Here is a 23417-nt window from a genome sequence, read left to right as displayed (position 1 = left end):
TGTTTAAATTTCAGAGAATGGAATAATATTTAACCGTAATTAAGGTGCTTGTCATTTTAATTGATCCCAGTCAGTAATTTACTGATCTCTGTTCACAGTTTGTATTACTAACTCTTGCCACTTTTTCATCTTTACATCTGTTATCTATCAACGCTCACAGGCGTAGGAGTATATTTGCTTTCTTAACCCTGCTACCCTCATGTCTTTGGACTGATTATCTTTTGGCATTTTATATTAATCCTTGGTAAGTGACTTTTTTACTGTTTACCTAACACAAAATCTTTAAAAGTTAGCTTTCAAGAAGTAAACCAAAGAGAAAACCCTTTTTAATGATTTTATGTGTTTAGCAGCATGTGAAATTATTAGTCATGTATTGAAATGGAATAAAGCAGCTAATGGTACCCAGATGCTAACTATAATGTTTTCCCAATTAAATTTTCTTCTTGTGATGTTCTTGGCAAGCTTTTCTTCCATCTATTGTTAAGTCATTCATTTCATCGTTGAGTTAGTCCATGGCCTCTCATCTTTAAAAATGATGCATTCCATTTTTCTCACAATTTCCATTGGTTAGCTCCATATTTCCAAGAAGGAAAAAAAAAAAAAAAAGCAATCAGACAAAGAAACCCAAAACACTGTTCTCTGTTTTGGGGGGAATTTATGTTTTTATAATAATACTCACTCAGTGAATATTGAACCACTGACTATGTGTGAGCCTCTTTGTATGATCCTTTGATTTAATTGTCCCCACACCTCTGCAAAGAGTGTTATCAGCATCATTTTACAGTGGTAGAAATAGAGGCGAAAGGAGATTAGCTATCTTGACAGCCCATGACTATATAGAAAATTCAGATTCCAAACCCAAGTGTCTCTGAAATCTATTCTTTCCTCTCTAAAAAGCCTCCTTTAAATTCTTATTTTCTTGACTTGTAAATCATTTTAATAATCAAATCTCAAAGAGTATCTTTTAATTTTTATAAAGTATAATGATCATGATCTTGAATTTTGAGATTAATGTATCCGGAAGAACTATTTCTTTTTCTGAACCATAAGTCAGTATAAGGCAGCAGTTTCTCAGAGGAAAAAAAATCATTGTCCTTAAGTATTAGTCCACGGTGTTTAAGTACTAAATTATGTACGAATGGATCCAGAAACTGGACAACTTGAGAAGGACTCAGATAAAAACAATAAAAACAGTTCACGGACTGGAAAAAGGTCTCATGGTGGGGGAGGGGACAGAATTCAATATTTAAAGCATTCTGGAGAGTTAGCCATTCAAATAGAATTGATCAAATGTTCGGCTTCTCTGAAGACAGAGGAAATACAGTGGGCAAAGTTAGAACTTTGATTTGCAATGGGAAAAGTATAAAAAAGAATGTCCTCACAATGGAGATTGTTAATACCAGAATTTGTATTTTCTTTATTAAAAAAAAAGGACTAGTTGAAAAACTTCTGAAACATGGTAGACAAGCTGTATAAGTAATAAAGACAGAGGAATGTGCTGGATGAGAAAGACCCCTTCACTATTATTCCTAGTTTATTCTTAATAACAGTCTTCTGTATAGGACTTCACCACAGTCAATCAATATTTTAAATATTTGACATCAGATGGTGTTCATGTAGAGTGGAAAATGAATCGCTCAATCATGTCCAACTCTTTGCGATCCCATGTACTATAACCTGCCAGGCTCCTCTGTCCATGGAATTCTATAGGCAAGAATACTGGAGTAGTTAGCCATTCCCTTCTCCAGGGGATTTTTCCAAACCAGGGATCAAACCCAGGTCTCCTGCATTGCAGGAGGATTCTTTACCGTCTGAGCCACCAGGGAAACCCAAGAATACTAGAGTGAGTAGCCTATCCCTTCTCCAGGGGATCTTCTCAATCCAGGAATCCAACTGGGGTCGCCTGTGTGGCAGGCGAATTCTTTACCAGCTGAGCTACCAGGAAAGCCTTCCCACTGATGAACACAGGTTCAAATTTCAGCAACCCCTTCAAGGTCTGTTATTTATAGTACTGCTCAAATAGCATGCGACCCAACTTCGGAAGGGAAAAACCCACTCAGTAGTTTTTAAAAGAATGGTCCTGAGGCTATAAACAGTTATCTCCAGATGAGAAGAGAAAGCAAAAGATGGAGCCCCAGGCTTTCTGCATTTTCCATCAACTGCACACATAACAAGCAATGAAAATATACTGAACCAGACTGTGTTTCCAGCCCTAGACTTGTGCTATGCAAGATATAAAAGAGGTAAAATGAATGGTCCCTGCTCCTTCAGTTACAGTTCAGTACTCAGAAAGCCACCCAAATTCGCTACTCTATGCTATTTTTCTCTTTATCTCATAAATTGTGGATATTTTCCCCTGCTTTCATTTGCTAGGTAGTCTTTTAAAATCCTCCTTCAGATGTGTCTGTCTTCATATTTCACCTCTCTATTAACAACCACCCCAAATAACAGAGCCATCCCCTTCTTTCTTAACACTGCCTGGCTTCATGTCTAACCTGTCAACTTCTTGGATAGATATGTTCCTGAAGATTGTATAAAGTCCTCTTGATGCTTCTCATGATTTGTGTGGAAATCCAGAGACTCTTTCTCCCTCACATTGATCTCAGGTGGCCTCAGCTGGCAATGGCTTGGAGTGGGGCTTGGTTCCCAGCCAGAGATTGGGCTGGGTCACAGCAGTGAAAACACCAGATCCTAGCCACCAGACCAGTGGTCAATGACAAGACCCCTGGCCCTTTGGCTTTGCAGGAAAGAATTTCACAAAGAGGGAAAGTCATGAAACAGGTAGAGTATTTATTAAGAGGAAAAATGTACAGTACATGTGGATGGACACACAGGCAGACTAAGGGAGAGAGAGAGTTGCTGAGTCGCACCCTCATGGCAGTTGAATTGCTTTTATTGGGCATTTCTTCTGGGTTTCCTTCAGCCAAACATTTTGCTTTGCTTGGTTCACAGTCCATATTTGATATATCTCAGGATCCTGCCATGTTGTGGGAGGATCCTCCCACACATCTCTACCTCAAAGGCATCTGGGCAGAGCATCACTTGACATTAATCCCCCTTTGACCTCCAAGGAGCCTTTCTCTGCAGGTGTAGTCAGGGAGGTCTCCTGACTTCAGGAACAAGAAATACATGGTCTGAGCAAGGCCTAGCCTCCTCCCTTAATTGTCCTGCTATTCTTTTCTTGCCAATAGAGAATGAATCTCCAATTGGTTTACCCTGCCAGGCCCATCTGTCTCCTGCCTAAATAGGGTGGCTCAAATCTTTTCCCAAGTAGTGGCAGAATCACCGTGGAGCCTATGTGCCCATTGGCTTAATCTTAAAATTGCATTCTGCCAGGATTTCTGACTTTAGTGATCTCAGATTATATTTCCTGTTCAAAGAAAACCATCTCATTTGGACCAGCTCTCTCCAGATTCAGTGTTGTTACTCTCTTTTCTTTACTATCATAGTCACCCCATGCTCTACTCACATACTCATCTGCCTGTTCTAAATCCTTAATAGTCAGTATTTTAAGCATGTTGCAATATTGCTGCTCAGCTTTACTCCTGTTTGTGGCATGTTCTATTCAGAGAATGACATAACTCTAAAGACCTATTTAAGGTGTGAAGATTTGTGTTTGTATCATGAAAAAGTACACAATGCTTAGGAAATTTAGAGTTTTTTGACTTTATTGTTTTCAGGTTTACTTTGTATTTGTTTTTAACCATCATAAACCCCATGTCTCTGCCATTGCCTGATATTCCTCTTGGAATGAATTCCATTCTGGTAGGCTTTCCAAGACAGTCATAATCATGAAGAACTTATAAATAATGCATCTTTTTTAAAAAAAATGTATTTATTTTTAATTGGAAGATAAGTGCTTTACAATATTGTGTTGGTTTCTGCCATACATCAACATGAATCAGCCATAGGTATACATATGTCCCCTCCCTCTTGAACCTCCCTTCCACCTCCTAATGCATCTTAACTTCTTGAAGTCATTAGGGTTTTGAACCTTATCTAATGAAAGTGAAAGAGAAAAAGTAAAGGAAGTGCATAATCCTATATGTGTATATACTACATGTCACATGAGTGTTATTAATCAGTTGTTCAGAAAATCTTTTGCAATGACAAGATGATGACCTCAACATCATCCAAAATGCTCACTGTGGCATGCACACACTCATGATCTCTGTCCATAAAGTGATGAAGGGAAAACTGCTAGCAAAGCCTGAACTTCATGTTTAAAAGCGAATTTTCCCTTGCTTTGAGTCATAGGATCAGTACAGCCATTGAAAATGTGGGAAAATTCTCTCAGTCTTGCTGTGAAGTCCCACAATTCAGTACTGGCATGTCCCATAGCTTTACATAATAAGAACCCTTGGGAATCTTCAGCAATTCAGTAAAATCTAATCAGAACAATGAAAGTCATACACAAACTATGAAGACATATACTTAAGAGCATACAAAACATGTGGTAGAATTTCATATTGTATTTTAGGTTCATTCAATCAGTGAATGCGACAGAAAGAAAAAAATAGTACCTCTCTCCCATGAATCAGGTTTCAAGACAGCTGTGGAATAGTAGCAGCTTAATATTTCAGCACTACATTTATTCAGTGTCACCCTACCACAGACATTTATTTCCTCCTGGTTTCCCTTAAAGTCTGTTTGGATCAGAAAGGTTTTGTGTTTTTCTTTTTTTAATTTCACTCTGAATTACAAAATATGTTGGCAACCTCCAGAGTTACCAGAACTGTTCCTTATTATGCTAAAATTCTGCTTTCATCAGGCACTAAAGTGATGGGCTCCTCATACAGGAAGTAAATGTATGATTCCTAAGGTTAAGTAAGTTATCATTACAGTTCAGTTCCGTTCAGTTGTTCAGTCGTGTCCAACTGTTTGTGACCCCATGGATTGCAGCACACCAGGCCTCCCTGTCCATCACCAACTCCCAGCGTTTACTCAAACTCATGCCCATTGAGTCGGTGATGTCATCCAACCATCTCATCCTCTGTCGTCCCCTTCTCCTCTTGCCTTCAATCTTTCCCAGCATCAGGGTCTTTTCAAATGAGTCAGTTCTTCGCATCAAGTGGCCAAAGTATTGGAGCTTCAGGTTCAGCATCAGTCCTTCCAATGAATATTCAGGACTGATCTCCTTTAGGATGGACTGGTTGGATCTCCTTGCAGTACAAGAGACTCTCAAGAGTCTTCTCCAACACCACAGTTCAAAAGTATCAATTCTTTGGCACTCAGCTTTCTTTATAGTCCAACTCTCACATCCACACATGACTACTGGAAAAACCACAGCCCTGACTAGAAGGGCCTTTGTTGGCAAAGTAATATCTCTGAGATCGTGCATGAGACAGGGTGCTCAGGGCTGGTGCACAGGGATAACTCAGAAGGATGGAATGGGGAGGGAAGTGGAAGGGGGTTTCAGGATGGGGAACACATGTAAACCCAAGGCTGATTCATGTCAATGTATGGCAAAAACCACTACAATATTGTAAAGTAATCAGTCTCCAATTAAAATAAATTTTTTAAAAAAGAAATTCACACAGATTAAGAAAAAAAATAATATCTCTGCCTTTTATTGTGCTATCTAGGTTGGTCATAACTTTTCTTCATTACTAGAGCAGAGTAAAGTAATTATTCAGTAGCACAGGAAGCTCAGCTTGATGCTCTGTAATGGCGTAGAGGGGTGGGGGAGGGGTGAGAGGAAGGAGATAGAGGTACACACATCGTCGATACACTTCTTTGTATGTTAGAAACTAACTCAATTGGAAAGCAATTACTCCAATTTAAGAAAATTATTCAAGAAGTAATTTCTTTAGGTTCCCAAACACCTATGTGGCACAGCTCTGTCCAATATGACGGTGGATTTTTGTTTTGGGGGGGTTTCCTGTGGGGGAAGACGATGAAGAGGCAAAGTAAAAACCTGAATGTTTATTCCTTCTAAATCCCAAATATGGAAGACAAAAAGAAGCTGAGGGAGAAAAGAAATGTCAAGAACTATTGAATGGATTATCTTCACTAAGAATTGGGAAGAAATAGAAACCCTCTGAAACTAGAAAAGGAAAAACAGAAACATCACTTTCGTTTATGAATGTGTCCTTCCTTCTGTTATTCCTCTTCACCCACAAGTGCCATCTCCCCAGTGGGATCCTTCATGAGACCAAATCTAATATCCAATTCTTAATTGCATCATTAAGCAAAATTGTGAGGATGATATAATAAAGATGTTTTGTTTCAATTCAATTAAATAAGCATTTATTGGCCACCCTCTGGTGTTCCATGAACTGTTCTCAGCTCTGAGGGCAAAGGACAATCTAGCAAGGAGGGCATGCACAACTCATCATCAGACCACATGAGAAATACTCCATGAATCAAGTGCTATGAAATTCCAGAGGAAGTAGTATTTCATTTGCTAAAGACTTTCCCGAAATGGGGGTACCCAAATATTCATAATTTTAAATATCAATAAATATTTTGCCACCTAAGAGTACTCAGATCACAACTGGCTATTTACTACCTATTGTTTGTGCTCTGAAGGTCTGGGTGCTCCCATCAATATTTCAAGACCTTTGAAAATTACTTATAAAAGTTGTAACACTCAATCATGTATCAATATCATTTATTTAAGACAATCTAAATAGAATAATGAAGCCTTTCAGCAGATACTATCCTAGCTTTAGGTAACTTAGGTCAGTTATCTTACATGTTGGTAGAAAACAATAACCCTTTAAAATACTCTTAAAATGTAACTAGCTGAAGCATAATTAGTATTATATGTATTTGAGTTTGCAGACTACTAATGAATCAGAAACAAGCAGGTAATAGGTGCAATTCTTCAGATAGTTTAAAACTTTGTTCAAAACTGAATAAGAACAATGCTATAGGAGAATTTATGACACATGGCAATGCTGATAGCACAAATTCACATTCTTGTTGAAAATACCTTAAAAATGTTATTTTTAGTCTTTAATTAAAAAACCAGTATGTCCATTCTCTGTCCATCAGCTGTCACCTTTATTTCCCAATTTTTTTCCTTCTTGCTTGTAGAACCTGGAGTGTTTACCCAGTAGATATTTCTACGTATTTACAAAACACTTCAGCAACTTAATACCTAGGAGCAAGAAATTATATTTCTAGAACTCAGCTTTTTTGCAAATCTGAAATATAAAGTATAGGTTGCTTCTGAAATCTAAAGGAATTTTTTTTAATGAATCTGAAATTTTTATCATTATCTTTTCATTTAAGGGAAAGTAATTAAACAAATTAGGCATGTTTAATAAAAATTTAATATAATAGAGGTGCCTGATATACAATAATTATTTAAAGCTCCCTAAGCTTAATCATATGTTAATCAATTCTTTAGCCCAGATAAATTTGCTTCTCTTTTTTTTAATTCTCAGGAGTAAAAATGGCTTAAAGAAGAGGAAACTGACTAAGTAAGTTTTTCTTACTATTTCATTTAAAAATATTCTTCATAATGATCTTCACTTTCCAAATTGAAAAGATTGTGTGTCTTTAATAGAAGGAAGCTTAAGAAAGAGGCAAATGCATATTATGTGTTGCTGTTATGTGCTGGTGTGTTTACACATATGGATGTCAGTGACCACCAAGAAAGTGTACCAACAGAACACTTTTCAAGAATAAGGAAAACTCTCACTGCGTGAAATCTGAGGAAGAATGGGTTGTTAGGAATTATAGAAGTCTTACAGAAGGATGTCTACTCTTCTACATCTATAAAAAATATATAATGTTTAGCTGCATCAAAGTAGTACAAAAACCTTTGCCATTTTGTAGCTTCAAATTTCACGCTTATTGCAGGAAAAAGGCTTTTATTCTATTTGATGTTATAACAAATACTTTGATAAATGCTGTCTCAGGAAATCTTTATAATAAATCAAAAAGGATAATTGCTTTAGCTTGCCTGTGGTTTCACTTATCTACTGCATGGTTAAGTCATAAGAATTATAATTCTGAGGGGTGAAAATGAACTATCAGTTGATTTCAAAAGCCTAATTAGAGTATCACCTCTAGGCTTTTAGTTGAAAACTCTACACATAAAGAGTCGATCGTTTCTATAAATAGACTTTATTCTTGATACTTGCCTGGGACAGAATATTGGTGAATTCATTAAGGAGCCAATTAAGCCAATTTCCATCAGTTCTATGGTATCTGTGCTAATGCAGTACATAACACAAAAGAAACGTTAATCCAAAATATTTCTATTTGGCTTTGAGTGACATATAATGCTTTGGCACATGTAGATGACAGAATATTTTTTTTCCTGAATCTATTTCAAATTAATACTCATTCCATTGGCATCTATCAAGTGAGGTAGGAGAGACAAGACCAGCCGAAGCAGGGGAGAGGAGCTGTCAGCTGGAAGGAATGATTTGACAGAAACACTTTGTTGCCCAAAATTTTTAGTTGAGTTGTTAAGTGAGGTCCGGAGGCATAGATTAGAGCAGTTAGAGGTTGGAGTCTCAGGACCAAGAGGGGACCTAAGATGGAGGCAGAGAGGAGAAGCAGGAGGTGGACCAAGTTTGGCGTGGTGTATAGATGTGGTGGAACCTGCCCATAAGCCAAAACCCCATGTCAAGCTAACGTCCTCCTTCCCTCTCCTCATTTTCCCTCTAGTCCTCTCTCCTTCTTTACAGGTCATTTTTTAGGTACTCTTCCCATCTTTCCATTTACTTTCTCTTTATCTTTTCTCTTTCAGTCCAAATGCCCCACCATTACCACCTTCCCTCTCTCCACTTACCTTCATTCCTCTCCTTTCTCACCTCCTCTTTCCCACTTTGGTCTAAATCCTCCCCCCACCCTCCGCCCCCGATTGATTTCTGCTCCTTACCAGCTTTCTCTCTCTTCTCCTCCTCTCCCTGATGTCCCTCCTTCTACTTTCTGGTCCTTCCTCTGACTTTCTTTTTCCTCCCCTTCTTGCTTTTGCTTTTTCTAATCCCATTTTCCTCCTAAGGGGATGAGAACTAGAATTATCAAGCCCAATTTTAAGGTCACTGTATTGCTCAAAGACAGTAGGGAGGGGACCCTCCCTGCCCCCCGCCCAAGTTAGCTGTTCTTTTAGAAGGATGGCAAGTTTGAATGAGAAAGCTTTTAACCAGGAGTCCTTCTCCTTGGTTATCCTTAGCATTCTCTGGCTTACTTCCCTGGTGGCTCAAAAGGTAAAGCGTCTGCCTACAATGTGGGAGTCCTGGGTTCAATCCCTGGGTCGGGAAGATCTCCTGGAGAAGGAAACGGCAACCCAGTCCAGTACTCTTGTCTGGAAAATCCCATGGTCGGAGGAGCTTGGTAGGCTACAGTCCATGGGGTCACTGAGCGACTTCACTTTCACTTTCTCTGGCTAGTAGCCCTGAGATCTTGAACTCCTCACTTAACTGTCTCAGCCTTGGCTCTCTCTGGAGCACCTTCTGAAAAGTGAAGTGAAAGTGTATGCGGGTTACTCAGTCATGTCCTACTCTTTGTGACCCCATGGACTATAGCCAACCAAGCTCCTCTGTCCATGGGATTCTCCAGGCAAGAATACCAGAGTGGGTAGCCATTCCTCCCCCAGGGGATCTTCCCGACTGAGGGATCAAACCCACATCTCCTGCACTACAGACAGAGTCTTTACCATCTGAGCCACCAGGAAAGCCCAAGCACGAGGCTAACGTTCTCCATGTCTAACCTCAACCATCAACCAAGCAAGATAACGCATAAGCATATTTACAGTTTATAGTATGTTTTAAGGGTACAGAGCTTCCCTGGTGCGATTTTCACATACACACACACACACACGCACTTAAGGGTACCAGTCAGTGTTATTATTATTAAATAAAACCATTACAATTTGTATTATCTAGGAGGCATAATACCCTTAAAATCTACTAAAATCTTAACATAAATAAATCAGAGGAGCTAATTAACAACTTTGAACAAATATCTATTATATGCTATGTATTTGCTAATAAGAAATAAGACTACAGGTGGATGACATAAGCTGAGTAAGTTGCAGCAAGACTGAGAGAAAGGCTAACTCTGTGGACCCTGGTAAGGTGGAAAGGCTTGGGTTAGGTGACAGAGTGCTGTGTCCTGCAGAAGCTCCAAGAACAGATTGGGACAGGTAAGCCCTAGAAGAGATAAGCAGCTAGAGACAACTACAGAAAATAGAACTGAATTCTTATTCCACAAAACAAAAATAAGGCGGGAACTTCTGTGGCATATGCAGAAATGTAAAGTCGGATGTGCTACCTTATTTTATTTACGAAGAGTTTTGAGACTTCTAGAGATGTGCAAGGCTCTGAACACAGCCCTCTCTGAGCGAGGCACTGGGAACTCCCTGGAGATGTGCTTCCAGCCTTTTCTCTGGGGAGACAAAATTCCCTGCCTTTGTCAAACCGTTTAAATTTACAAGTGTCTATGATATACAAATGTCAACCTTGCGATGTAAGTGTCCCTATGATATTTCATAGATGAGCATGTTAAATCTCAGGAGAGTTAAGTAAATAAAGTAAAACTATAATTCAAACAGGTCTTCAGGCTAATCCTTTGTTTTTCCCTATAAATTGGAGTTTTCTAGAAACAACACATATACCTGTGTGTATATGAATATGTGTGTGTGAAATATGTTGCTGCTAAAGTAAAAGTCAATGGAAAATCTAGAGATTTTTCCTATCTCAAGGAAGTTAAGCACATAGGGCTCTCTTTTTTAATTATATAGGGATTGGTAATTTTAACCCTAAAAAAATATGAGTGCTAACCTGTGAGAAGTAAAACGTCTGTTTTCTGCAAGGAAATTGTTCATGTTTGAGAAGTAAGGCGTTAAACATTGTGTGACACCTATCAGCAGGATTTTTAAAATGTACTTTTCTTTGTGTTTGACAAAGCCCGGTTCAACTGGATGATTTTGATGCGTACATCAAGGACATGGCCAAAGACTCTGACTATAAATTTTCTCTTCAGTTTGAGGTGAGTAGATAAAGTATTTCCTGCCCTCTGGGGGCATTGGAACTGGCAGACTTGTACCTGCATCAATCCTCTGCTCACTGGGCAATGCTGAGTGTGATTCATAAAAGGCAGAATGATCACTGGGCTCAGGGTTGTGTAGGGTGGTGGTTCAGAGCGAAGGATGTCATCCCTTAGTAGGTCAGTGTTTGGGTGGCACAAATGAAGGAAAGGAGAGAATAGATGTAGGCACTGGGGTGAACAAACATGGCAACAGGAGACGTTTTCCACAGTAGCACTGAAAACCAGGGGATGGAAAGTGAGGGGAAGCAAACTGAGGATTGAGAGTCAGAACAATTTCTCTTTCTGGGGATTTTTACTGCGTTTCTCATGTCATTTAGGCCACGGTAAGTGTGGATGGTGGATGAATTGGACTGGAGCCCCTTGTCTCCTGAGCATAGAGGAGCCTGGTGTTTCTTATAACCTCAGGAGTTTGGCAGTCTATTGGATATGCGAGGTTTTGTTTGCTTTTCTTGGAGAAATTAGAGAGAGTTACACATGCTTTGTGTAGAAGAAGTACAAAATTAGCGACATCTCCTTTTTCTGGAGCACACTTTTTTCTTTGAATCCAAGAATGTGTGTCAGAGTAGATGGAAATGAGTCTAGGATCTCTGTAGTGTGAGGGGTACAGCTGGTCCCCAGGTTTTCTTCTCACATATTTCACAGCTCAGCATACAGTCTGGAGCCTTCTACAGCAAGGCTCAGGTGACTCGTGATTCACGAAGACCAAAAAGACAGGAAAGATAAAGTGATTTCTAAATTGTGTCATTTTTTTTAAAGCTTTTTAGGCTTTTTTTTCCTGTGAGACACTAGGCTGTTGAATAAAGCTGCCTTCTCCTCATTATCCATATTCATTTCTTCTTTTCCTGCACTAGCCAAGAATAGCTTTGTTCTGCAAGAAGCAGCAGGAGTCCTGGTGTGGATATTCATCCCAACAGGGGATTTAAGGATGAGAAGAGTCTCATACATTATCAAATACAAAGCCCCCAACTATCACCTGTGTCTTGAGAAATGTCACATAAAGCCTGACTGAGTTATCCATTGTATGCAGCTGGCATATGAAATTATAAATGCTACACCAGATGCTCAAAAACAGAAACCCAATTTGAAATGGAGATCTATGGGAGGGTTGGGGGCTTCCGTGGTGACTTAGTGGTAAAGAATCCACTTGCCAATGGGGGAGACTCAGGTTCAGTTCCTGGGTTAAGAAGATCCCCTGGAGAAGGGAATGGCAACCCACTCCCAGTATTCTTGCCTGGGAAATCCCATGGACAGAGGAGCCTGGCAGGCTACCGTCCATGGGGCCACAAAAGAGTCAGACATGACTTAGCAGCTAAACAATAACAAAATGGGAAGATGATATTTCAGAAAAGTATACCAACGAAAGAAGGAGGCTTTTTATAAGAAAACATAAGGCTAAACTCAAAAGAAAATAAATATCTAAATAATTCTCATCATGGTGATGAAAATGATTGGGTTAGCCAAAAAGTTTGTTTGGATTTTTCCATATCATCTTACGAACAAATCCAAATGAACTTTTTGGTCAATACAATATAGCACAGGTACACTTTCAACTTCGTTGAAGGCTGCAGTCATTTAATTCCTACTAGCTGACTTGATCTCAGTGGCACAACCAGGGTCATTGCCTTTGCTGGCAGGCAAACTTCAGTACTTTGCTGAAGTACTCTCAGTTCATGCCATCAAACCCCAGTGTAGCTATTACTGTGCTTCTGAATTGCATCACTAGTTTTAAAAAAAATTCAGAGAATCATTTTCCAGTAAAAAAATATGTTTTTTTTTCCAGACAGAAAAAAATTCTGTGAATGACAGAAACACAATTCAAACTGGTTTAGACCAAACATAAAGGGAACTTGTTCAAATGAAAACTAAGATATCTCATATAATCAAAGGGAGGATTGAGTGACTATACCGGGAGGGGAGCAGGGAAGCAGCTGAGACTCAGAAATGGCTAAAATCAGGGGCAAGAGAACCCCTCTTTAAAGAAATAGAAATCTCTCATTTCTACTTCTCTCTCTGTCTTGGCCTCACTTTCTCTGGCCCAATCCAACCTCTTTCTCATAGTGGATTATGGAACCACCGACAGCCTCAGAGTGTTGCTGAAAGTGGAATTGCTCAAAAACCATTAGAGGCCAGATGGTTGGAAAGGCAAGTTTGCTTTATTTTGGATGCCTGTCCAAAGGCCAACTCTCCCCACTAACGACCAGTGGGCAAGAGCTTTTATAGACAGAAGGACGGAGCTACATGCAGAAACAGGAGTCAGTTCTGACAGTCATCTTGAAACTGGTCATCAGTGGTCTGACTAGCATCATCTTGTTGTTTTAGGTACAGTTACTCTTCAATTCCAGAGTCTTGGTTGTTTTAGGTACAGTTACTCTTCAATTCCAGAGTCTATTCGTTTCTGTTTCTTTGAGGCCAATTCTCAAAATTGTGGCAGCTTGTGTCATGGCTACAGTCTAGTCATCATATAGTTAACTTCTTCCACCTGGTGGGGGTTTCAGTATCCATAAAACAGCTCACACTGTCTGCAGCCAGGGAGGGCAGAATCACAGAAGAACAGGAATTCTTACTGGAACCACGTGGCTAAACCAGAGAGAGAGAGCATTATTCCCAAAATTGTTATGTTGAATTATGTTCAGTTTAAAAAATGGCAACCCACTCCAATATTCTTGCCTGGAGAATCCCATGGACAGAGGAGCCTGGCAGGCTACAGTCCATGGGGTCGCAGGGAGTTGGACATGACTGAGTGACTATCACTCAGTTTAAAATCTAAACTGTTGCTGTGCATGCTTGCCTCAGTCGTGTCTGACTCTTTGTGACCCCATGGACTATAACCCACCAGGTTCCTCTGTCCTTGGGATTCTCCAGGCAAGCATACTAGAGTGGGTAGCTATTCCCTTCTCCAGAGGATCTTCTTGACTCAAAGATTGAGAACGTTGGTCTCCTTAATTGAAGGCAGATTTGTACGGGATCTGCTGCATTGGTTATGCACTGCACAACTCCAGGGAGCACCATTCTTGTAGACCACAGCATAAATGATGCCTCCGAGGAAGGATGCCTCTTCCTCCCAATGCCCACCATGTACACATGAACAAGAGATCATGGAAGCACACAGCCATGATGGTGGCCACTTACAAACAAAGGGAAGCCTCACAATGAAACCTACTTTGAAGTGAAAGTGAAAATGTTAGTCACTTACAGTTAGACTTAGTGTACATTATACACACACACACACACACATACGCACCTATATGTGTGTGTGTGTGTTAGTTGCTCAGTAGTGTCTGACTCTTTGCAACCTCATGGACTATAACCCATGAGGTTCCTCTGTCTATGGGATTCTCCAGGTAAGAATACTGGAGTGGGTAGCCATTCCCTTCTCCAGGGGATCTTCCTGACCCAGGGATCAAACCCAGGACTCCACATTGCGGATAGATTCTTTATCATTTGAGCCACCAGGGAAGCCACCACCGAAACCTACCTTGCCAGTGCCGTATTCTTGGACATCTTAGCTTCCACAGCTATGACAAGTGCATTTCTGTTCCAGCTGCTCAGCCTGTGGTATTTTCTTACAGCAACCCAACCTGACAAACACAGTGAGTGTGTTTGTGCTCTGATTTTCAAGACTGTATGCTTCAAACACAGCCAGCACAACACAGACTGCCACTGGCTTCAGTCACTCTCTTAGTTTTCTAGGGGGCTGCCACAACAAATTACCATAATCATGATTACTTAAAACAATAGAAATGTACTTTCTCACAGTTCTAGAGGCCAGATGTCTAAAATTAAAGTGCTAGCAAGGCCATGCTCCCTCCGAAGGCTCAAGGGGAGTATCTCTCTTTGTCTCTTCCAGCTTCTGGTGGACCCAGGCATCTTTGGCTTGTAGCTATATATAGCTCTAATCAATGCCTTCATCCTCATATGGCTCTCTTCTTCTCTCTTTTATTCTGTTATATTTTATTTTGTTTTATTTTACTCTTATTTAATGTTGGACATTGCCTCCATCTTTTTTTTTCTTGATCATGCCACATGGCATGTGGGACTTTACTTCTTCGACCAGGGATTGAACCCACATCCCCTGCATTAGAAGCCTGGAGTCTTAACCACTGGACCACCAAGAAAGTCCCTCCTTGGGACTTTTATAAGGACACTTACCATTAGCTTCAGAACCCATCCAGATAATACAGAATGATCTTATCTTGTGATTCTTAATTACAACTGCAAAGACTCTCTCTTAACAAGGTTCCAATATGGACATATCTTTGGAGGGATCAGATTTAGCCCACGATAGATGACTGAGTAACCTAGGAAAAAACCCACAATGATAAATTATATTAGAAACAAAACTGGCGAAAGAAAATTCAAAAATGAAGGATGTGGGTTTCAGGCTATCACCTCATACTTTGCGTTCATGAAGATTTAAGCCACTGGAGTTTCCATCTGGCTGGAAAGAAAATAACTGCGAAGCTACTGGGCTAGAAACTTAGTATTTAATTTCCTACCTAGTGACAGGCTAAATTACAAAAGATTGCAAGGCATTTTGTGTACCCTTGCCTTCCCTGCTTTGCTGCAATTTAACTTTGGCAATTTACATTTACAGTGTTCAGCCAATTAAACGTCTCTTATCAACTTTAGGCATTTATAGCAGGAAGGCAACACACAATTAAAGTTCTATCAGCTAGTCAGCTCCCATATGTGCTCCAGTGCTCACTCTCAATCTGTTTCCACAGTTTCTTTTCATACCGGAGGCCTTTTCCTGTGGTTGATCACTCTGTCTGCAAAGTGAGGGCTTAGCAGAGAGAGTTGTACAGTTAGCACAAATGGCAAAGGAGGGAGAAATAATGGAGCCAGACAAAGCAAAACAAAGAATCCTAGCAGAAGCATTTCAGTCATGATCAGTAAGTGTTGCGTTGATATTAACTAAGCTTAATCATTCCGTATGATAGTCACCATATATCAGAAAGGTATGGAAAAATTATTAACCTTATCTTACACATAATTAAACTAACAACAGGTTACAGAGAATTAAACAATGAGAGAACTAGTTAACCTACTTTTTCAAGACCCTACAGTTTATAAAGGCTTCCCAGGTGGCTCAGTGGTAAAGAATCAGTCCGCCAATGCAGGAGACACAGGTTCGATCTCTAGGTTGGCAAGATCCCCTGGCAGAGGAAATGGAATCCACTCCAGCATTCTTGCCTGGAAAATCCCATGGATAGAGGACCCTGGCGGGCTCCATGGAGTCACAAAGAGTTAGACATAACTGGGCATACATGCACACCCTTTATAAGTGCTCCACCAAAATAAACCAGGTATTTACATAAATAAATAAATTCATTTATATAACTTTATTTAAATGAAATAGATGAAAATTTAGACAGTTTTATCTATAAAGACACTCCCCAAAGGAGGTATGTTTCCAAAATATTTTAAGCAAAGGAAACATCATTTAAGCTTAGAGCTGCCAAAAGGAGGTAACCTAAAAATAACACTGGTTAGGTTGAAGTTTGCTAAAAATAAGTTTTGGTTCTTACAAGAACAATATTATCAGTCTTTGACAATCATTTTTAAAATGAAAAAAAAAAACAGTTATAAAGGAAAAATGACAAACTTCTGTTTGATGGCATTTGGCAAACAAGGATTTTGACTGAGATAGGAAAAACATCCAAATGTGTAAATTGCAGATCAAAGTCAGCACTGTTGGTCTTGAGATTGACTTCGACTTGGGCCAAGAGCTTGACATTTTGTGAGTTTGAATAGCCAAAAATGATTTTTAAAAAAAATCAAAGGAAGAGAGAAATCTGGATAATCAAGTCAATTTATCCATGCCGTCTACAGCTTGCATTCCAATTTCATTTAACACACACCCTAAGCTACCGACAAACTTCTTTGTGGATGCAGCAGGAATCCCAAGAACTGGGTGTCTACAATATTTGCTTTGCATGAGCACTTGAATCAAGACACTAAAGGCACATACACACACACACACACATGTACACACACACACAAAGTTTCCCTGTTCAATTTCTCAAAACATGATCAAATGTCTCCAGCTCCTCTCAAAAGTCTTTCAAAGGCGCTCCAAAATTCCTTCCCCTGAAAAGTATTCCTCCAGCTTCTGATTCTTTGAAGTAATAATTGGGAGGAATCATGAAGAGTAGCATCCTGTGCAGGCTCAGTCGCTTCAGTTGTGTCCGCTCTCTGCAACCCGATGGACCATTGCCCGCCAGGCTCCTCTGTCCATGTGACCCTCCAGGTGAGAATACTGGAGTTAGTTGTCATGGCCGCTTCCAGGGAGTCTTCCCGATCCAGGGATTAAACTTGTGTCTCCTGCGTCTCCTGCATTGTAAGGAGATTCTTTACTGATGAGCCACTGGGGAAGCCCCAGCATCCCATGTAAGTAAATAAAATTTCCAGCAAGTGGTGTCTATACTTCTTCACTTAATAGTCATTTAGAAAAATGCATACTATCTATGTAACCCCATTTGTGGTTGGTTACCTAGACATATGGTTACATAATATTGCCTTCAGATTTGTATGGGATCTGCTGCATTGGTTATGCACTGCACAACTCCAGGGAGCACCATTCTTGTAGACCACAACATAAATGATGCCTCTGGGCAAATTCAGGTAGTCTGACTCCAACCCCTTGTTTCCTTCCACACACATAACAGCTCAGAAATCCCCTTTTCCAGTAATGTAGACTTTCTGAGGTATGTTGGTTGTCTGTATATATAAAAATTGCTGTAACAATGCAGTTTCTGATAACAGAATTTATAATAGTCCTGATACACACAAGCAAATATTTGAATGTTCCTATTTTCATGGAAGGGTTTGCCCACCCACTACTGCTCCATCCTTATTTTGCAGTTTCATTACCAGATTTCTTTGTTGTTATTCAGTTGCTCGGTTGCGTCTGACTCTTTGTGACCCCATGGACTGCAGCACTCCAGGCTTCCCTGACCTTCACCATCTCCTGGAGCTTGCTCAAACTCATGTCCATTGAGTTGGTGATGCCATCCAACCATCTCATCCTCTGTCATCTCCTTCTCCTCCTGCCTTCAATCTTTCCCAGCATCAGGATCTTTTCTAGTGAGTTGGCTTTTCACATTAGGTGGCCAAAGTATTGGAGCTTCAGCTTCAGCATCAGTCTTTCCAATGAATACTCAGGATTGATTTCCTTTAGGATGGACTGGTTGGATATCCTTGCTGTCCAAGGTACTCTCAAAAGTCTTTTCCAACACCACAGTTCAAAAGCATCAGTTCCTTGGAGCTCAGACTTCTTTAAGGTCCATCTGTCACATCCGTACTTGACTACTGGGAAAACCATAGCTGTGACTATATGGACCTCTTTTGGCAAAGAAATGCCTCTGCATTTTAATACACTGTCTAAGTTTATCATAGCTTTTCTTCCAAGGATCAAATGCTTTTTAATTCCATGGCTGCAGTTACATCTGCAGTGATTTTGGAGCCCAAGAAAATAAAGTCTGTCACTGTTTCCACTGTTTCCCCATCTATTTGCCATGAAGTGATAGGACTGGATGCCATGATCTTCGTTTTCTGAATGTTGAGTTTTAAGCCAGCTTTTTCGCTCTCCTCTTTCACTTTCATCAGGAGGCTTTTTAGTTCCTCTTCACTTTCTGCCATAAGGGTGGTGTTATCTGCATATCTGAGGTTATTGACATTTCTCCTGGCAATCTTGATTCCAGCCTGTGCTTCATCCAGCCCATCATTTCTCATGATGTACTTTGCATGTAAGTTAAATAAACAGGTTGACAATATACAGTCTTGATGTACTCCTTTCTCAATTTGGAACCAGTCTGTTGTTCCACATCTGGTTCTGTTTCTTCTTGACCTGCATGCAGGTTTCTCAGGAGACAGGTCAGGTGGTCTGGTATTCCCATCTCTTTAAGAATTTCCACAGTTTGTTGTGATCCACCTAGTTAAAGGCTTTAGCATAGTCAGTGAAGCAGAAGTAGATGTTTTCTGGAATTCTCTTGCTCTTTCTATGATCCAACAGATCATAGAACAGACAGACTTCTAGTGACTGTCAATCCAATATCTTGTAACATGGAGAGTGTTCCATACTTTTTGTTCCTCACTCTCTCCTTTATTATACTTTCTTGAAAGTTCATTGCTTATAGGAGAAATACCCACAATTTCTCATAGAATAGGAAATATTTTTGCAAACTGCATAAATTTCAAGTTACCTTGTATTCCTGAAAACTCGGAAACATATCTGTTTTCCAATCTTCCACACCCTGAGAGTGTAACACACAATTTTTACCTTCTCTCAGGGATCACCTAGTTATCCAAGATATTTATGTATTACATTAGTTAGCCACTACTGCAGTAAAACTACGTAAGACATGACCTCAAAATCCCGGTGACCTACAACACTTATTTCTCTCCCTCGTGGGGCTGGGGGACAGCTGAGATGGTTCTGCTTCAGGCTGTGAGTCAGGGTCAGGTCTGTTCCATGCGTCTTCTCATCCTGGGATCAGCAGTTTCTCTGGGCACATTCTTTTCCACCATATGGCAGAAGCCCAGGCAAGCAAATCAAGCTGAGCAAACACATTTAAAGCTTCAGATTGGACATGAGTTCCACCCAACTTCGTTGGCCCAAAGCAAGGTGACAGCAGTAGAATGGAGAAGTACACTCTGTTTCAAAAGGGAGCCGAAAGAAAAGTGAAAGTGTTAGTCACTCAGTTGTGTCTGCTCTCTGTGACCCCATGGACTATAACCCACCAGACTCCTCTGTCCATGGGATTCTCCAGGCAAGAATACTGGAGTGGGTTGCCATTTCCTCTTCCAGGGGATATTCCAGACCCAGGAATGAAACCTGGGTCTCCTGCATTGCAGGCAGATTCTCTACCATCTGAGCCACCAGGGAAGCCCCTGCAACATCATAAGACAAAGGGGTGTGATCATTGTGGTAGTTCTATTAGAGGCAAGAAGTGAAAAATAATCCACTATGAGCAATAATCCAGTGTGGACAATAATCCAGTTCCACAGGAGTGGGATTGCTGGATCATGTGGTAACTCTGTTTTTAGTTTTTAAGGAAACTCTATACTGTACAACATACTGGCTACACTTTCCCACTCTTAACTTTTAATATTTTTCTTCTTATTCTTTGCAAATGACTTCTATCAAATAATCCCTCTGATGGAATCTTAAATTTTTTCTGTCATTTACAGGAATTGAAGTTGATTGGACTGGATATTCCACACTTTGCTGCAGACCTTCCACTGAACCGATGTAAAAATCGTTATACAAACATCCTACCATGTAAGACGGTCAATAATGCTGATCCTGCTCTTGTCTTCCAAAGGCAGAAGGGCTGTTATGGCAGATGAATCAGTTCCACCAACCTCTAGCCAGGCCAGGAATGATCTGTATCCCCAAGGCCATGTCTGCAATTGCATTGACTGCATTGGTGCTTTGATATCATTAGATCTTGTTGTGTGTAGGAAGATTTAATTATCATGCTTTTAAACAAATTGTATCTGAACAGAAAAAACTGACCCTTTGACCCTCGGGAGATCAAAATGTCTTAGCCAAATAAGGGATAAGATAAATTGTGCTCATAACCTATTTTCAATCAATTCATTGACAGTGGAAGGAGGCAAATAGAAAGGAAATGCAAGGTGTGAAAAAGGCTTCTTTCTTACTTCTGGCAAGTTCTGCTCTTCCTTAGGATTTTGCAGTAAAAGCAACATTCAAAGAAAAAGATTCACAAAGTACTTAATAGGACCATTAAAACACATTCTAATATAAATTTAACATTCTTCTCTGCTACACTCTAGTGGGGGCTGGGAAAGAAGGGAAAATTGCAAACCTTTACAGAGAAGCCTCCTTCATGAGGGTTTTTGACAAAATTAGGTAGGAACTGTGGAAAATTCTGAAAGAGATGGGAATACCAGACCACCTGACCTGCCTCTTGAGAAACCTGTATGCAGGTCAGGAAGCAAGTTAGGACCAGACTGGAAAAACAGACTGGTTCCAAATAGGGAAAGGAGTACATCAAGGCTGTATATTGTCACCCTGCTTATTTAACTTACATGCAGAGTACATCATGAGAAACGCTGGACTGGAAGAAACACAATCTGGAATCAAGATTGCCAGGAGAAATATCAATAACCTCAGATATGCAGATGACACCACTCTTATGGCAGAAAGTGAAGAGGAACTCAAAAGCCTCTTGATGAAAGTGAAAGTGGAGAGTGAAAAAGTTGGCTTAAAGCTCAACATTCAGAAAACGAAGATCATGGCATCTGATCCCATCACTTCATGGGAAATAGATGGGGAAACAGTGGAAACAGTATCAGACTTTATTTTGTGGGCTCCAAAATCACTGCAGATGGTGATTGCATCCATGAAATTAAAAGACACTTACTCCTTGAAAGGAAAGTTATGACCAACCTAGATAGCATATTAAAATGCAGAGACTTTTCTTTGCCAACAAAGGTCTGTCTAGTCAAGGCTATGGTTTTTGCAGTAGTCATGTATGGATGTGAGAGTTGGACTGTGAAGAAGGCTGAGCACCGAAGAATTGATGCTTTTGAACTGTGGTGTTGGAGAAGACTCTTGAGAATCCCTTGGACTGCAAGGAGATCCAACCAGTCCATTCTAAAGGAGATCAGTCCTAGGTGTTCTTTGGAAGGAGTGATGCTAAAGCTGAAACTCCAGTACTTTGGCCACCACATGCAAAGAGTTGACTCATTGGAAAAGACTCTGATGCTGGGAGGGATTGGGGGCAGGAGGAGAAGGGGACAACAGAGGATGAGATGACTGGATGGCATCACTGACTCGATGGACGTGAGTCTGAGTGAACTCCGGGAGTTAGTGATGGACAGGGAGGCCTGGCGTGCTGCAATTCATGGGGTCGAAAAGAGTCAGACACAGCGACTGAACTGAACTGAACTGAATATTATTGTGAGCTTCCCTGGTGGCTCAGTGATAAAGAACCTGCCTGCAATGCAGGAGCTGCAGGAGCTGCAGGTTCGACCCCAGGGTCAGGAAGATCCCCTGGAGGAGGGCATGACAACCCATTCCAGTATTCTTGCCTGGAGAATCTCATGGACAGAGGAGCCTGGAAGGCTGCACAGTCCATGGGGTTGCACAGAGTCAGACAAGACTGAAGCGACTTAGCACAGCACAGCACAATATTATCATATAACACTTTCTGTCTGTATGCATTTCAGGATTTATTATCTTCATTTGAAGTCCATTTACAAAAAGCCCATCAACACCATCTTCTTTTCTCTAGGCTTCCCAGAGATAGTGAGTTCTCTGGATATCCCAGAAAGTGAAAGTGAAAGTTGCTCAGTCATGTCCGACTCTTTGCTACTCCATGGACTGTGGAATTCCCCAGGCCAGAATACTGGAGTGGGTAGCCTTTCCCTTCTCCAGGGCATCCTCCCAACCCAGGGACCAAACCCAGGTCTCCCTCATTGCAGGCAGATTCTTTACCAGCTGAGCCACAAGGGAAGCCCAAGAATACTGGAGTGGATAGCCTATCCCTTCTCCAGTGGATCTTCCCAACCCAGGAATCAAACTGGGGTCCCCTGCATTACAGGCAGATTCTTTACCAGCTGAGCTACCAGGGAAGACTTGAGTGAAATGGAAATCCTAGGTTTAGGTTACATTCGATAGCCTTCATACAACCCACCAGATATTTTAGTTCCTCTACATATTCTCCACAATTCCCTGCAAATCTAGAGACCACTCTTTTAAGAACAGGAAGGCTGGTGGGGAGGAAATAGTGGTTGGGAGATATTTATATATTTATTTAAACAAGAAACTAAGATTGAGATATGGCTAAAATATAAAGCTAAAATAAACTTTACCTACCCTATCACTGACCAATTTAACTTGATTTGGGGTACAAATATTGAGTATAGAATTGTCTTGACAAGTCTTCATTACATTCTGAATGTTTTTCTTTTTTTCTCTTTTGTTTTGTATCTATTAATCCCAAGCTCCTAATTTATCCCCCATCCCCCGCCCCACTCATTTCCCCTTTGGTAACCATAAACTTATTTTCTATATCTGTGAGTCCATTTCTGTGTTATAAATAAGTTCATTTGCATCATTTTTTTAAGATTCTACATAGAAGTGATAGATGATATTTGTCTTTTTTTGTCTGACTTACTTCGTTTAGTGTGGTCATCCCTAGTCCATCTAAGTTGCTGCAAATGGAATTATTTCATTCCTTTTTATGCCTGAGTGCTATTCCATTGTGTATGTTTACCACATCTTCTTTCTCCATTCATCTGTTGATAGCCTCTGAGGTTGTCTCCAGGTCTTGGCTACTATTAGTAGTGCTGCACTGAACGTTAGGGTGCCTGCATCTTTTCAAACTAAACTTTTCATCTTTTCCAGATATACACCCAGGGTGGGATTGCTG

General features: G+C 40.4%; 1 protein-coding gene across 3 annotated transcripts in view; it reads left to right on the top strand.

Moving 5' to 3' along the window:
- PTPRO (protein tyrosine phosphatase receptor type O) overlaps positions 1–23417 on the top strand; it is a 264792-nt gene that overhangs the window by 216877 nt on the left and 24498 nt on the right. For 2 of the 3 annotated variants that reach the window (XM_070790021.1, XM_070790020.1), the window contains exons 17-20: positions 161–244; positions 7395–7430; positions 10872–10953; positions 20206–20296. In XM_070790021.1, coding sequence (XP_070646122.1) covers positions 161–244; positions 7395–7430; positions 10872–10953; positions 20206–20296 — 293 coding nt within the window. The remainder of the gene's footprint in view (positions 1–160; positions 245–7394; positions 7431–10871; positions 10954–20205; positions 20297–23417) is intronic. The other variant, XM_070790022.1, reaches the window with a different exon arrangement.

This window comes from Bos indicus, chromosome 5 (genome assembly GCF_029378745.1).
Source record: "Bos indicus isolate NIAB-ARS_2022 breed Sahiwal x Tharparkar chromosome 5, NIAB-ARS_B.indTharparkar_mat_pri_1.0, whole genome shotgun sequence".
Lineage (NCBI taxonomy): Eukaryota > Metazoa > Chordata > Mammalia > Artiodactyla > Bovidae > Bos > Bos indicus.
Note: the sequence above shows the minus strand (reverse complement) of the source record. Positions and strands in the feature narration are given on the sequence as shown.